Raw genomic sequence first — 13,174 nt, 5'->3', positions numbered from 1 at the left:
GAAAGCATGTAGACAACTAGCTAACCTGCTTTTGGATTTCATAGCCCAAATTTCAAAATGGTATTTTAGGGATTGGATAGAGTTGGTAACTTCTAATTTTCTTAAGTAGAATGTTTTAAAAAAAACAACACAGTTTATCATCATTATCTGTATTAATTAGGAAGAGATCTAGTTATATATCAGTTCCAAATAGTACTTTCCTAAAATCAGGGAAATTCATTGCTAATTTCTCTCTCCATGTGAAAGAAGTCTGGAGTTGAGCAGTTCAGAGCTGATATGGCAGGTCCTGGAAACTAAATTTTTTTCGTCTTCACGCTCTGCCATCCTCTGCTGTCACCTTGCTGTCCAGGATGGTTGCTTATGTGAGTTCCAGCTTGTTGTCACCTTCAGGCAGCAAGGTGGAAGGAGTGGCTTAAGAAGAGCACATCGCCTTCTTTTAGGAAAACTTTAGAATTTTCACCCAACCTCTGCTTGCGTCTTTTTGGTCAGATTTCAGGCACATCTTAGTTAAGAGAGACTGGGCTCCTTGCCACCTTGATTAGAATCAAAAGTCTTTCACTGGGGAAGAAGGGAGGGAAAACTCACAATGAGAATGATTTTCCCAAGATAATAGAGCCCAGTTTAGTTGTAGATAACTGTGTTAATTCTTTGACTAATGTTCTTCGCCACTTGAGTGTTAATGTTAGTTACTTCTACATCATAGATGGGCTGTATTTCCATGGTGTATCTAGAACCAGGGGTATTCATGGGGCAGAATCTTCCTTTCGCATAGGTGAGATATTGCCCTAAAGGCCAAACCCCTGACGAATGCTAATCATGTAAATGAAATCTTACTGAACAAATCTAGGACATGAACAAATTATTGGCTGTGAAAAGCAGCATGTTAGAAAAAAATCTAGTAAGCAGTAAAGTACTTGTGGCATGGTATTTTGAAAGTGAAGTGTAATTATACTTGACTTTAAAAACTGAAAGTCATCATTACAGCAGAAACGTCTTATTCTCAGCAAGGGATGTTTGAATCATGAATAGCAAAATGTAGTTTGCTTTTTAAAATGGCTTTTGTTCATTTCATAGTATTTATATTGGACACTGCCATATAGGTTTCTTCTATATATATGGAAACTGAATTCTTTGTTTTGGCAACATTTGAAGAGCTAAAGATAACTTATGGAAAAACATCTAGTTTTTTATATATAAACTTAAGGTAATAGAAACTGAGGAACTAACTTGCCCCCTCAGTTTTATTTACTAAATTTTGTTTTTTTGTGTAGTACTGTGATGGGAAATGAGATGAATTACAATAAACTCTAGTTTTTTGCTATTTTTAGTAGAAACAACAACAAAGCCACTTACCCAACAGCTGGGTAAAAAATTGACCTGAAAACATTATCTAATTTTAAATATTCCTGCATAGTGGCTGAGCTGCTATTGAAGGCCCACTTCTAGCCCAATGTTTTTGTAATATCTGGAGCTTATGATTTATAGAAGGATTAATCTATGAATTGTCTACTAGCTGTTGACTGAAATTAGCTGTTCTTACATTAGTTCACTTATAAAATGAAGGTAGATCAAGGTAATGGTAATTGTTCTAACCTTTTCTTGTCAATTGTCTTTTAATCCTAGGTGGTACTTTGCTGTTATCTCTGTTTCTGGGGTTTTTGCAGTGACTTTCTCAGTGGTATTTGCATATGTAGCAGATATAACCCAAGAACATGAAAGAAGTATGGCGTATGGCCTGGTATGTTTAGTCTAATACCTTTATTTGCTGAAAAACACCCCATGTTGTCTCTTATTACAAGGAGTACAGCCTTTGCATTATAAGATTTTTTTGCATAAATACATTTTATAAAAATCATCCATTAGATTACATTAAAAATTTTTTTCAGTACAAAAGCCATGTAAGTTCTGTTATTTTCATACAGAATTTGTCAGACATGTCAGATTTGAAATTATAGTGAAATATTTTTACCTTATAGAAGTTCTTTTTAATAAACTACTAAAGGAACTATTTAATATGTAATAAGACTAAAAATTACTAATATTTAGTGGCTCATCTAAAAGATAATAGGTTAATATCCATTTCCAGGATCCCAAACCTTTTCTGTGGCTTTGTGGGCCACATATAGTCTCTCTCTCATATTCAACTTTTTAAAATTAATTTTTATTGAATAAATCTGACATAACATTATTTAACTTTGAAGTACACAAAGTGTTACTTTGATACATTAATATATTGTAATATAATTGCTGTTGTATATTTATCATACTACGTAATTGTAGTACAGTATTGTTGTCTGTATTCATTTTACCTTGCATTGGTGCTCTCTGGCCTATTTACTAGTCCTTGCACGTTTGTCTCCCGTATTCTTTTGTTTTTCCTTGTGGGCATGTGTTTACATCACTTTTAATGTGAAAGAACCATTTATAGGTAGATTTAGCCCACAGGTGGTAGTTTGCCAGACACTGAACATTGTTTTGGTAAACTAAATACTTAGTGGCGGTAGAGTCTGTTGTCTGTCAAATCAAGTTAACAGATCATGATTAGATAGCCAGAAATGGGATGAGTTTCAGCAGATACGCGGCAAGCATCTCCTGTTAAATAAGCACTAGAATATCGTGTCAGGCTGAATCTTACTTTTATGAGAGACTGTTTTATCTTTGATTCAGAGGTCAAAAAGAATATTTAAAAAATCATGGAATTAAGAGGATTTTGAGAGAAATACAGTAAGAAACTTAGAAAAAACTAATCCACTGTAAACTCAAGAGTAAATGATAAAAGGTTGATGATAGCCAGGATGTTTTTAAGCAGCTTCCCGGGTGCCGCAGTTGGTAAAGAATCTGCCTGCTCAATACAGGAGACAGAAGAGATGCCAGTTTAGTCCCTGGGTTGGGAAGATCCCCTGGAGGAGGAAATGGCAACCCACTCTGGTATTCTTGCCTAGAAAATCCCATGGACAAAGGAGCCTAGTGGCTACAGTCCATGGGGTCACAAAGAGTCAGACGTGACTGAGCATGCACACATACGTACTATAAAATTATCCATTTTATGTGGATAGATAAATCAGTTTTGTGGCCATAGTCCAGATTGTTTCTGTTTTTGCTAAAGTAATTTATTTTGTCTTAGCTAAATCCTTGAAATTAATAATTTTCAGCCTGGAAGCTTTATGTTTTAAAGGCACAACTAGGAAACGACAACTTCAGTCTCTCAAAGTTATATGGATGCAGATAAAAGAGGTTAATGTGGTCTTTGTGGCCCTCCTTCTGTTCGGTCAGGAACAAATGGCCACCAGGTGGGAAGAACTGAGGAGAAGAGAAGTGACCTGAAATAACCTACACTCTGATTAGGCCTTTTCACTCTGCCTTTGCACTGTGATCCTGAGAATATTCATTGACTTTCACAATGAGAGCCATTGCCCCTTTCCCAGCTCAGTGCCAGAGCTCTGCTTATACCCAGGTCCCTCTGAGACCACAGCCCACTACAATTAATTTCTAGAGTTACTGAAACAAAGTACTACCAGAATCCAGTTTTAAAACATTTCTATCAGCCTGAAAAGTTCCCTTGGGCACATCTGGCATCCATCTCCACTTCACCCCTGACCTCAGGCAGCTACTTTCTGTCTCTGTAGTTTTGCTTTCAATAGAAATTTCATATAAAGAAATAATGTAAACTGTAGTCTTTTGTGTCTACACTTAGCATAATCTTAGGAGGTTTATCTATGCTGATATATAGATCAGTAGTTCCTTTTTATTGTCGTGTAGTATTCCACTGTGTGGGACGTACCACATTTTGTTTAGCCATTTACTAGTTGATGAATGTTTGGGTTGATAGCTAGATTGTTGATAGTTATTAGAATTTTATGTATTTGTCAGAGAGTTGACCACTGACAATCGAATTGCTTATCCTGAACGTGTATGATTAATAAACAGCTATAGGAACTTGCCCAGGTGGTCCAGTGCCCGAGCCCCTGCACTTACAAGCAGAGGGCCCAGATCGGACCTCTGGGGAGGGAGCTAGATCCTGTATGCCACAGCTAAGTGTGCGTGCTGCAGCTAGAAATCCCGCGTGCTGCCGCCAAGACCAGTGCCGCCAAGTACATAAATCATAAATATTAAAGAAAGACTAAGCAGCTATAAATAAGCACTCCTGTGCAGGTTAAATGCTCCATGCAAAAGTCAGAAAGAGCATAGAAACAATAAAGCGCAGAGTAGTGAGCAGGAACTCATGGACCTTCAGCATTAATTTCTAACTGCCCTCTGAAGAGTGTGGTCTCTCTCAGGTGTTACGTGCCGTCACATCTACTGTTGGTTTGCAGAACACTTTGTCCAGTAGGGCAGATATGTCTGCGATTAGCGGTTTTTCTCCACCTGTGTCTCCTCTACTTTAATCTGCATCTTCAACCAGATATGTATGGACTTCCTCAGAATTTGAGAGAGACATGGTTAGAGATGTGCTCAATGTCAAGGATCAAAGCTCTCATTCTTCCTAACCCTACCACCTAATGAAGACCAAGCTCAGTTTTATGTTGTGGCTTAATACTGTTACTGCTGAAGAGATAAACTTTAAAGTCTTTCAGCTGTATTTCAGCCAGTAAAAATTCATCTAACTTTAGTATTGGGGGAGAAGCCCCAGTGGTATTGAATTTCCATAGAGTATCATTTTAGACTCTTTCCACAGAGCACCATGGGACTGTGGAGGCACCTGGGAACCAGCATGCCTGGCAGCTGGGGTTAGGGCGGGTATTTGGACAGTAATCCAGGCCCCCAACCCTTCTTGAACTAAAACAATTCTTGTTTATTTTTTAATATATTTTTACTTATAACTTTGTCAGCAGGATTTATTTAAACAGAGGGTGCCAAGGCTTAAAAGAAAGTTTGAAGCCACTATCTTAGAGGTTATTACATATTTTTAGTTAAGAATCTAATTCTTTTCTCCTCCTGCAAAAGAAGAATGTGTAAGAAAACCGGCACAGGGAGGAGGAAAGGGAGCAGTAGGAGGACTGATGTCAGTCAGAGTCTCCCTGGTGTGGAAGGAATGGAGCCAGGGTGTCCTTACTGATCTCTTTCTGTTGATACCGATTTGCTGCAGGTTTCGGCAACATTTGCTGCAAGTTTGGTAACCAGCCCTGCAATTGGCGCTTATCTTGGACGAGTGTATGGGGACAGCTTGGTGGTGGTCCTGGCGACAGCAATAGCTTTGCTAGATATTTGTTTTATCCTGGTTGCCGTGCCGGAGTCATTACCTGAGAAGATGCGGCCTGCGTCGTGGGGAGCACCCATTTCCTGGGAACAGGCCGACCCCTTTGCGGTAATTTTATACATTTTGGCAAAAACATGAATGTGTGATTCAGTGCAGCATTAATGTTTTGTTGCAGATGTTTCTTTGGGGAAAACTTCGTGATGGATTTTTAAAACTACTTTGGAAACTTCAGAATAGTTTTGGGGAGGATGAGAATAAACTGGGGGAAAAAAATGACAACTAGGTGTCTGTATGTACACTGCCAGAAGATACCTCTGCCTGTTCTTAAGCATAGTTCAGTGTTTTGATATAAAACCTTATACCGGTCTTTTTCTTGTTCTAGTCCTTAAAAAAGGTGGGCCAAGACTCCATCGTGCTGCTCATCTGCATTACCGTGTTTCTCTCCTACTTACCAGAGGCAGGCCAATATTCCAGCTTTTTTTTATACCTCAGACAGGTAAAATTCTTTTCTGCTAAAGTGGACTTTTCTTTCATTGTTTAGTGCCTTAATAAAAAAATTTAATCTTGATAGAGCTATTAGAGACTTTTTTAAATGACTATCATTTTAGAAATAACGGCTCACTAGAATTAACTTCCTAGTTAGTGTGACCGATGCATTTCTATTAAGACTCTTGGCTTAGGCAAAAAGAGATAATCTTCCTGTCAATGTGTGTGGTTTGAGTTTATGTGTTCCTTACAGAGGTGACGGAATGCTTTAATCCATTTACCTGCCCCAGACAGTCTCTCTGGAGAAGGAAATGGCAACCCACTCCAGTGTTCTTGCCTGGAGAATCCCAGGGACTGGGGAGCCTGGTGGGCTGCTCTGTGAGCCTGGGTCTCACAGAGTCGGACACGACTGAAGCGATGCAGCAGCAGCAGCAGCAACAGTCTCTTTGTGATTTAGAGCATATACTAATAAAGCAGCTAGCCAGAATGAGAGCATTAGTTTTTTTCTTCTTGACACTAATCTTACTTGGCAGAGATTCAGCCTTTATCAATATGCATGAAAATTACAAAGTGGTATGATATTTATTTGTAAAATAGATTTTAAATGCTTGATAGCAGTCTCCAATTTAGGAAATCAAAATTAAGGGATCAGGATTTAAATTTACTTAATCTGAGTTAAGTAGCTGTTATTTTCATCATCTTACCTTGTTATAATTTCGGTTCTCAGTGAATGCCAGATTCTTCCTTTGAGGAGTTCTTTGATTATGAATGAATTGCATTTTCTTTTCTTGGCCTATTTAATGTTAATATACAGGTAGTTATGTTAGTATGGTATTTATTCTGCTTTTATATTTATTAACGTTACTTTTTTGGAAATCCTCTAGATAATGAAATTTTCACCAGAAAGTGTTGCAGCATTTATAGCAGTCCTTGGCATTCTTTCTATTATTGCACAGGTGAGTTTCTTTTTCATTAGAGGGAGAGATACTTGAAGGTTCACAGATAACAATTCTGTTAGTATAGGTTGACACATACTAATCAACATATGATGTGTAAACAAGACAGTTTATTGATTTACACTAGAATATAGTCACCTGCATAAAATCAGAAGTTTTATGTTAGTCTTGTTCTACTGTTGAATGATTCATTCAGTAAATGTTTATTGAATATCTGTCATGAGTCAGGCTCTTGTGATATAGCAGTGAACTTAACTAAATCCCTGCCATTGTAAACTTAGCATTCTTGTGGGATAAGAAAATGAATAAAGGTGTCGGTGTAAACATATCTGGTGTAATGAAAACTAGAGAAAAAGTGTATAAAAGGGATACGGCACGTGGCTAGGATAGCGTGTTATTTTATCTGGGAGAGTGAGAAGGCTTTGCTGATGTGACATTTGAGCCGAGACCCAAAGGAATGAGGAACGACCCACTAGAATACCTGGAGGAGGAGGATTCTGAACCACCAGCACAGATCTACACCTCTGGAGACCATTCCTAGATGTGTGATAAACAGCTAGGGGACAGGATGGCTCTGGTGGAGTGAACAAGGGAGAGTGTCAGGAAATTAAATCCAAGAGTTAGAGAGGGACCAGATTTGTGTGGGATCTTCCAGGTCTCCATAAGACTTGGCAAGAAGATAGGAAGCCATGGGAGCGTTGTGAACAGAGAAGTGACATGAAGGTATTTTTATCTTGGAAACCCAGTTGGGAGCCAGTGGTTGTTTGAAGAATAAGATATTAATTAACACAAGAATCTGGATTTCCTTAGATAGTTCATCCTGACCTTTGCATTATCTCTGTTCCATACTTTCCCCAAGGTGGAAAAGATTCTCCCTTTTCTTCCTGTTTGGCTTTGATTTTCTAGATTCTGTAAGAGAGCGCACGCACATACATACATACACGCACACACACACACACACACACACACACACACACACACTTTCCCATCTGAAATCCAGCCTCCTGGTTGTAGCTTTGTCTTACTGTACTCTTAAAATGGTAAGTGAGCTCTATTTGATAGTATTAATGGATAGTTCACCATCTCCTAGGTAGGACTGCTTCTGCAGATCTCATCATTTATGAATTTCTGGTAGGTTTAGTTAAAAACTTTAAATTGTGTAATATACTTCCCCCATGACCTCACACATGCATACATATGGCACTAATTATTAGTCCTATTTTTAACCTCAGTTTTATCCTAAGAATCCTTGATCTGGAAAAACACTGCATTCCTTGCTACCAGAAATGTGTTCTTTATCTTTGGAGGAAAATACAGTATTGCTGGTATATACAAATAGCTTTAAAAAAAACACCTTTCTGAACATGAAGTAAAGTGTACTAAGACTAAAGCTTGATGAGTTATCAAATGTTAACTCACCTTGAATCCTGAGATAAATCTAGCCTGATAGTTACATCTTTTTTTTTTCATATATTGCTGTGATTAGATTTGCTACTATTTTATTTGATTTGGATCTTAAAGAGAACAGGCTAACAGTTCCTATAATGACACTTAAGAGGTTAGTAGCTGTATGGTCGTAAGTTCTGTTTCATACTTAACTGAGCATGGAAGCTGTAGGTGGGCACCTGGTAAATTTGGGCACACTGTGGACTGCTTGAATGTGTAACTGAAGGTGCTTTAGAGGAAGTTTTCCCTTTGCTCAGTAGATGGTATCAGGTACAAAGGATACAAAATTGAAAACAGCCCTACGAAGAGCTCAGAATCAGGGTGGGCAGACACGTGAACCCAGGAGACAGCCTGGTTGGGTTTGCCTTAGAAAGAGTCCTGCAGTAGCAGGTTCATGAGGGCTGGGACTCTGGGAAGGAGCACGCCTCGGCCCCGCCGGCGGTGACAGCACAACAGACACTGTATACAGAAACATGGTCCACAAAGAATGCAGTACTTAATTGACCAGTCACCTTTGGGGGCCTACGTAGGGATGTAGTGTTTGAGATGTAAAATCACATTTCTGAAAGTGAGAAAATTAGTTAAATTTCAAAAACAGGTGAATAGGAGTATGTAGATCAGTCCTGGGTGTTCATTGGAGGGACTGATGTTGAAGCTGAAACTCCAATACTTTGACCACCTGATGTGAAGAGCTGACTCACTTGAAAAGACCCTGATGCTGGGAAAGATTGAGGGCAGGAGGAGAAGGGGACGACAGAGGATGAGATGGTTGGATGGCATCACTGACTCAATGGACATGCGTTTGGGTGGACTCCAGGTGTTGGTGATGGACAGGGAGGCCTGGTGTGCTGCGGTTCATGGGGTCGCAAAGAGTCGGACACGATTGAGCGACTGAACTGAACTGAACTGAGCCTGCATGTAAATATTGATAATTATAGTTTGTCATTATATGAATTAAAATATCAAATATAGTTTATAGCCCTACAGGTAGAAGCATTATGTTATGTTTTCATTTCTGGCAGGTGTACAATTGAGAATGACTTCTCCCCTGTTGACCTCTCAAGGCAGTGAAAACTAGTGTCTTTGTGTCTCTCCAGCAGCACAGAGCTGCTTGCAGCTCCCCATTGGTGCCTCCCTTTGTTTATTTTCTTGCTTGCCCTTGTCCCTCTGTTCCTGCCGTGCTTACTGCCTCCTCCTTTTACAACTTGAGTGTTCCTTCTCTGCGTTCTCATATTAAGTTGCCTATATCTCTATCATGGTACAAAATGCACTGTATTATGAATTTTACCTATTTATTTCTGATTATTTTCGCCTCAGTGGATCATGGATTCTAGTAGAGCTCTTAGAAGATGTGAGGTCAGAATTATATCGTAATTTGTTTTTGTCACTCTAGCACCTTAAACTGCACCTGCAGCCCCACGGGTGCTAAATCAGAGGTCACTTTTTTCCCCATAGTAAATATAGAAATGTAGCTTCTCACCCAAAATTATGAGATCTAATAACATGGTACAGCCTTTCAATAGAAGCCACGTGGTTGCCATCCCCTTGGGGGCCTTTACTCTGGTTTGCCATAGGCCCATCACTTCCATGGCACCAGTAGGCAGGAGTTCATTACATTTGCACTAAATATTTACATGAGTGCATGAATACAGTTAGTTCTGCATATTTCTCTTCCTTGGTGCTGTCATCTGGTCACCTGTGTTCTGGTGACATCCAAATTTACCAAGCCAGTGCTGTCAGACACATCTGCTGGACATCTCAAACCTGATATGGCCATGACTGCAGGCTGGCTCCCTTCCCCCCGCGCTGCGCATCTCACTCAGTCCCATCAGCGCTCTCCCAGTTGTTGAGGCCAAGAACCTTGGCACCATTCTTGATTCCTTTCTTTCTCCTTCTCCTACATCTGGCCCATCAGATGGCATCTCCTTTTACCTCTCTCTCCAAAACATATTTTGGGTATTTTTGTTTGTGCGTTTATTTTGTTTTTAGACTTTTAACTTGTGTTTGTTTTTGCTTTAAACTTTTAATTCCGTATTGGAGTCCAGCTGTTTAACAATGCTGTGGTGGTTGCAGGTGCACAGCAGGGTGGCTCCGCCACACGTAGGCATGTATCCATTCTCCCCCAAACTCCTTTCCCATCCAGGATGCCACACAGCCTGTGCTGTACAGGACAGTTCCCTTGTATAATTTCTTTTTAGATTCTTCATATAAGCAATATCATACGATATTTCTCTTTCTCTGACTTACTTCACTACGTATGATAATCTCCAGGTCCATCCATGTTGCTGCAAATGACGTTATTTCATTCTTGCAATGGCAGAGTAATACTCCATTGTGTATACGTACCACATCATCTTCATTCATTCACCTGTCGATGGGCTTTTTAGGTTGCTTCCGTGTCTTGACTGTTGTGAACAGTGTTACAGTGAGTTCAAGTGCATGTATCCTTTCAGACCTTGTTTTTCTCCAGATCCATGCCCAGGAGTGGGATTGCAGGGTCATGCAGTGGCTGTTTTTATTTTGAGGAACCTCCATACTGTTTTCTGTAAAGGCTGTACCAATTTACATTCTCATCAATAGAGTAGGAAGGTTCCTTTCTCCCCTCACCCTCTCCAGCATTTATTGTTTGTAGATTTTTTTTCATGATAGCCATTTTGACTGGTGTAAGATGATACCTCATTGTAGTTTTGATTTGCATTTCTCTAGTAATTTGTGATGCTGAACATCTTTTCATGGGCCTGTTGGCCATCTGAGGTGGATTTCTTTTAGACATCATATATATGGGTCTTGTTCTTGCATCCATTCAGCCACTCTATGTCTTTTGGTAGTGCATTTAATCCATTTGTTTACATTTAAGGTTAAGAATAGATGTAAATATCCTTATACATTTAAGGATAAGTATTGTGTTCCTATTGCTATTTTTTTAATTGTTTTCAGTTTGTTTTTGTAGGTATTTTTTCTTCCCTTCTCTTTCATTCTCTTCTTTTGTGGTTTGATGACTAACTTTGGTGTTGGGTTTGGTTGCTTTTTCTCTTCTGTGTGTTTATCTATTGTAGTTTTTGGGTTTGCTGTTCCCCTGAGGTTTCAGTATAGCAGTTTGTATATGTACCAGATTGTTTTAAGTTGCTTGTTTCTTTCTCGCCTAGAGCAGTTTCTTTAGCATTTGTTGCAAAGCTGGTCTGGTGGTGCTAAATTCTGTTAGCTTTTACTTGTCCGTAAAACTTGATTTCTCTGTCAAGTCTGAATGAGAGCCTCACTGGACAGAGTATTCTTGGTTGTAGGTTCTTCCCTTTCATCATTTTAAATATATCATGCCATTCCCTTTTGGCTTTCAGAATTTCTGCTGAGAAATCAGCTGAAAACCTTATGGGAGTTCCCTTGTATGTTATTTGTAGTTTTTGTCTTGTTGCTGTTAATATTTTTTTGTCTTTAATTTTTGTCAGTTTGATTACCATGTGTCTCAGTGTGTTCATCGTCGGGTTTTAAAAAAAAAAAAGCCTGGGACCCTGCACTTCCTGGACTTGGTTGACTGTTTCCTTTCCCATGTTAGGGAATTTTTCAGCTGTTATCTCTCCAAATATTTTCTTGGGTCCTTTTGCTCTCTTCTTCTGGGACCCATATAATGCAGCGGTTGGTGCATTTAATGTTGTCCCAGAGGTCTCTTAGGCTCTCTTCATTTCATTTTTTCCTTTATTCTGTTTGTCAGGAGTGATTTCCATCACTCTGTGTTCCAGGTCACTTATCCATTCTTCTGCCTTCGTTATTCTGCTATTGATTGCTTCTTGTGTGTTTTTCATTTCAGTTATTGTATTGTTATCTCTGTTTAGTTCTTCTAGGTCTTTGTTAAACATTTCTTGCATCTTTTCGATCCTTCCCTCCATTCTTTTTCCAAGATCCTGGATCATCTTCAATATCATTATTCTGAATTCTTTTTCAGGAAGGTTGCCTGCCTCCACTTCATTTGTGTTTGTAGGGTTTTATCTTGTCCCTTTATCTAGGACATAATCCTCTTCCTTTTCATTTCATCTAACTTTTTGTGATTGTGGTTTTCATTCTGCAGGCTGCAGGATTGTAGCTCTTCTTGCTTCTGCTGTCTGCCCTCTGGTGGATGATGCAAGAGGCTTGTGCAAGCTTCCTGATGGGAGGGATTGATGGTGGGTGTAGCTGGGTCTTGCTCAGCAAAACTTTGTTTGCTAACAGGTGGGGCTTCTGTTGGTTGGTTGGCCTGAGGTGAGCCAGCACTGGAGCTTACAGACTGTTTGTTGGGGCTGACGTTGGGGCCTCTTTAGAACTTACGCCATTGAGTACTTCCAAGAACTGCTGCTCCTTGTCCCTGTGGTGAGCCACAGCCACCACCACTGCCCCTTACCCCCACCTCTGCAAGAGGCCGTCCAACACTAGCAGGTAGGTCTGGTTCAGGCTCCTATGCGGTTACTGCTCCTTTTCCCTAGGTCCTGGTGTGCACAAGACCATGTGTGTGCCCTCCAGGAGTGGTGTCTCTGTTTCCCCCAGTCCTGCAGAAGTCCTGCAATCATCCTGCTGGCCTTCAGTTTCTCTGGGGATTCCTCCTTCTGTTGCTGGATAGCCAGGTTGGGAAGGTTGATGTGTGGCTCAGAATCTTCAGCCCAGTGGGAAAACTTCTGTAGTATAATTGCTCTCTAGTTTGTGAGTCGTGAGTCACCCACCCAACAGTTACAGAATTTTATTTCATCATGATTGCATCCCTCTTAACATCTTGTTGTGGCTTCTCCTTTGTCTTTAGATGTGGGGTGTCTTTATTGGTGGGCTCCAGCGTCTTCCTGTTCAATCACTGTTCAGCAGTTATTTGTGATTCCAGTGCTCTCTCAAGAACTGGGTGAGGGCGTGTCCTTCTACTCCACCATCTTGAACCTGTCTCCCCCAAACCTATTTTAAATCGAAGTGTTTATCACCATCTCCATTACGAGGAACCTTGGCTAAACCATGACAGTAGCCTCCATTTGGTCTATTTCCATACCCGTCTCCCTACTGTTTGCCACTTGACAGAGGGATTTTTGCAAAGTTGAAATTGAGTCTTGTTTAACATTCTCTTTCTGTCACAATCAGAATA

General features: G+C 39.9%; 1 protein-coding gene across 4 annotated transcripts in view; it reads left to right on the top strand.

Annotated features, from left to right (window-relative positions):
- Positions 1 to 13,174, top strand: part of MFSD14A (major facilitator superfamily domain containing 14A) — a 57,162-nt gene that overhangs the window by 35,885 nt on the left and 8,103 nt on the right. For all 4 annotated transcript variants that reach the window (XM_061411073.1, XM_061411070.1, XM_061411071.1 and 1 more), the window contains 4 exons: positions 1,624 to 1,738; positions 5,087 to 5,305; positions 5,580 to 5,693; positions 6,568 to 6,639. In XM_061411073.1, coding sequence (XP_061267057.1) covers positions 1,624 to 1,738; positions 5,087 to 5,305; positions 5,580 to 5,693; positions 6,568 to 6,639 — 520 coding nt within the window. The remainder of the gene's footprint in view (positions 1 to 1,623; positions 1,739 to 5,086; positions 5,306 to 5,579; positions 5,694 to 6,567; positions 6,640 to 13,174) is intronic.

The sequence above is a fragment of the Bos javanicus genome, chromosome 3 (assembly GCF_032452875.1).
Source record: "Bos javanicus breed banteng chromosome 3, ARS-OSU_banteng_1.0, whole genome shotgun sequence".
Lineage (NCBI taxonomy): Eukaryota > Metazoa > Chordata > Mammalia > Artiodactyla > Bovidae > Bos > Bos javanicus.
This window is presented reverse-complemented; position numbering and strand designations above follow the sequence as displayed.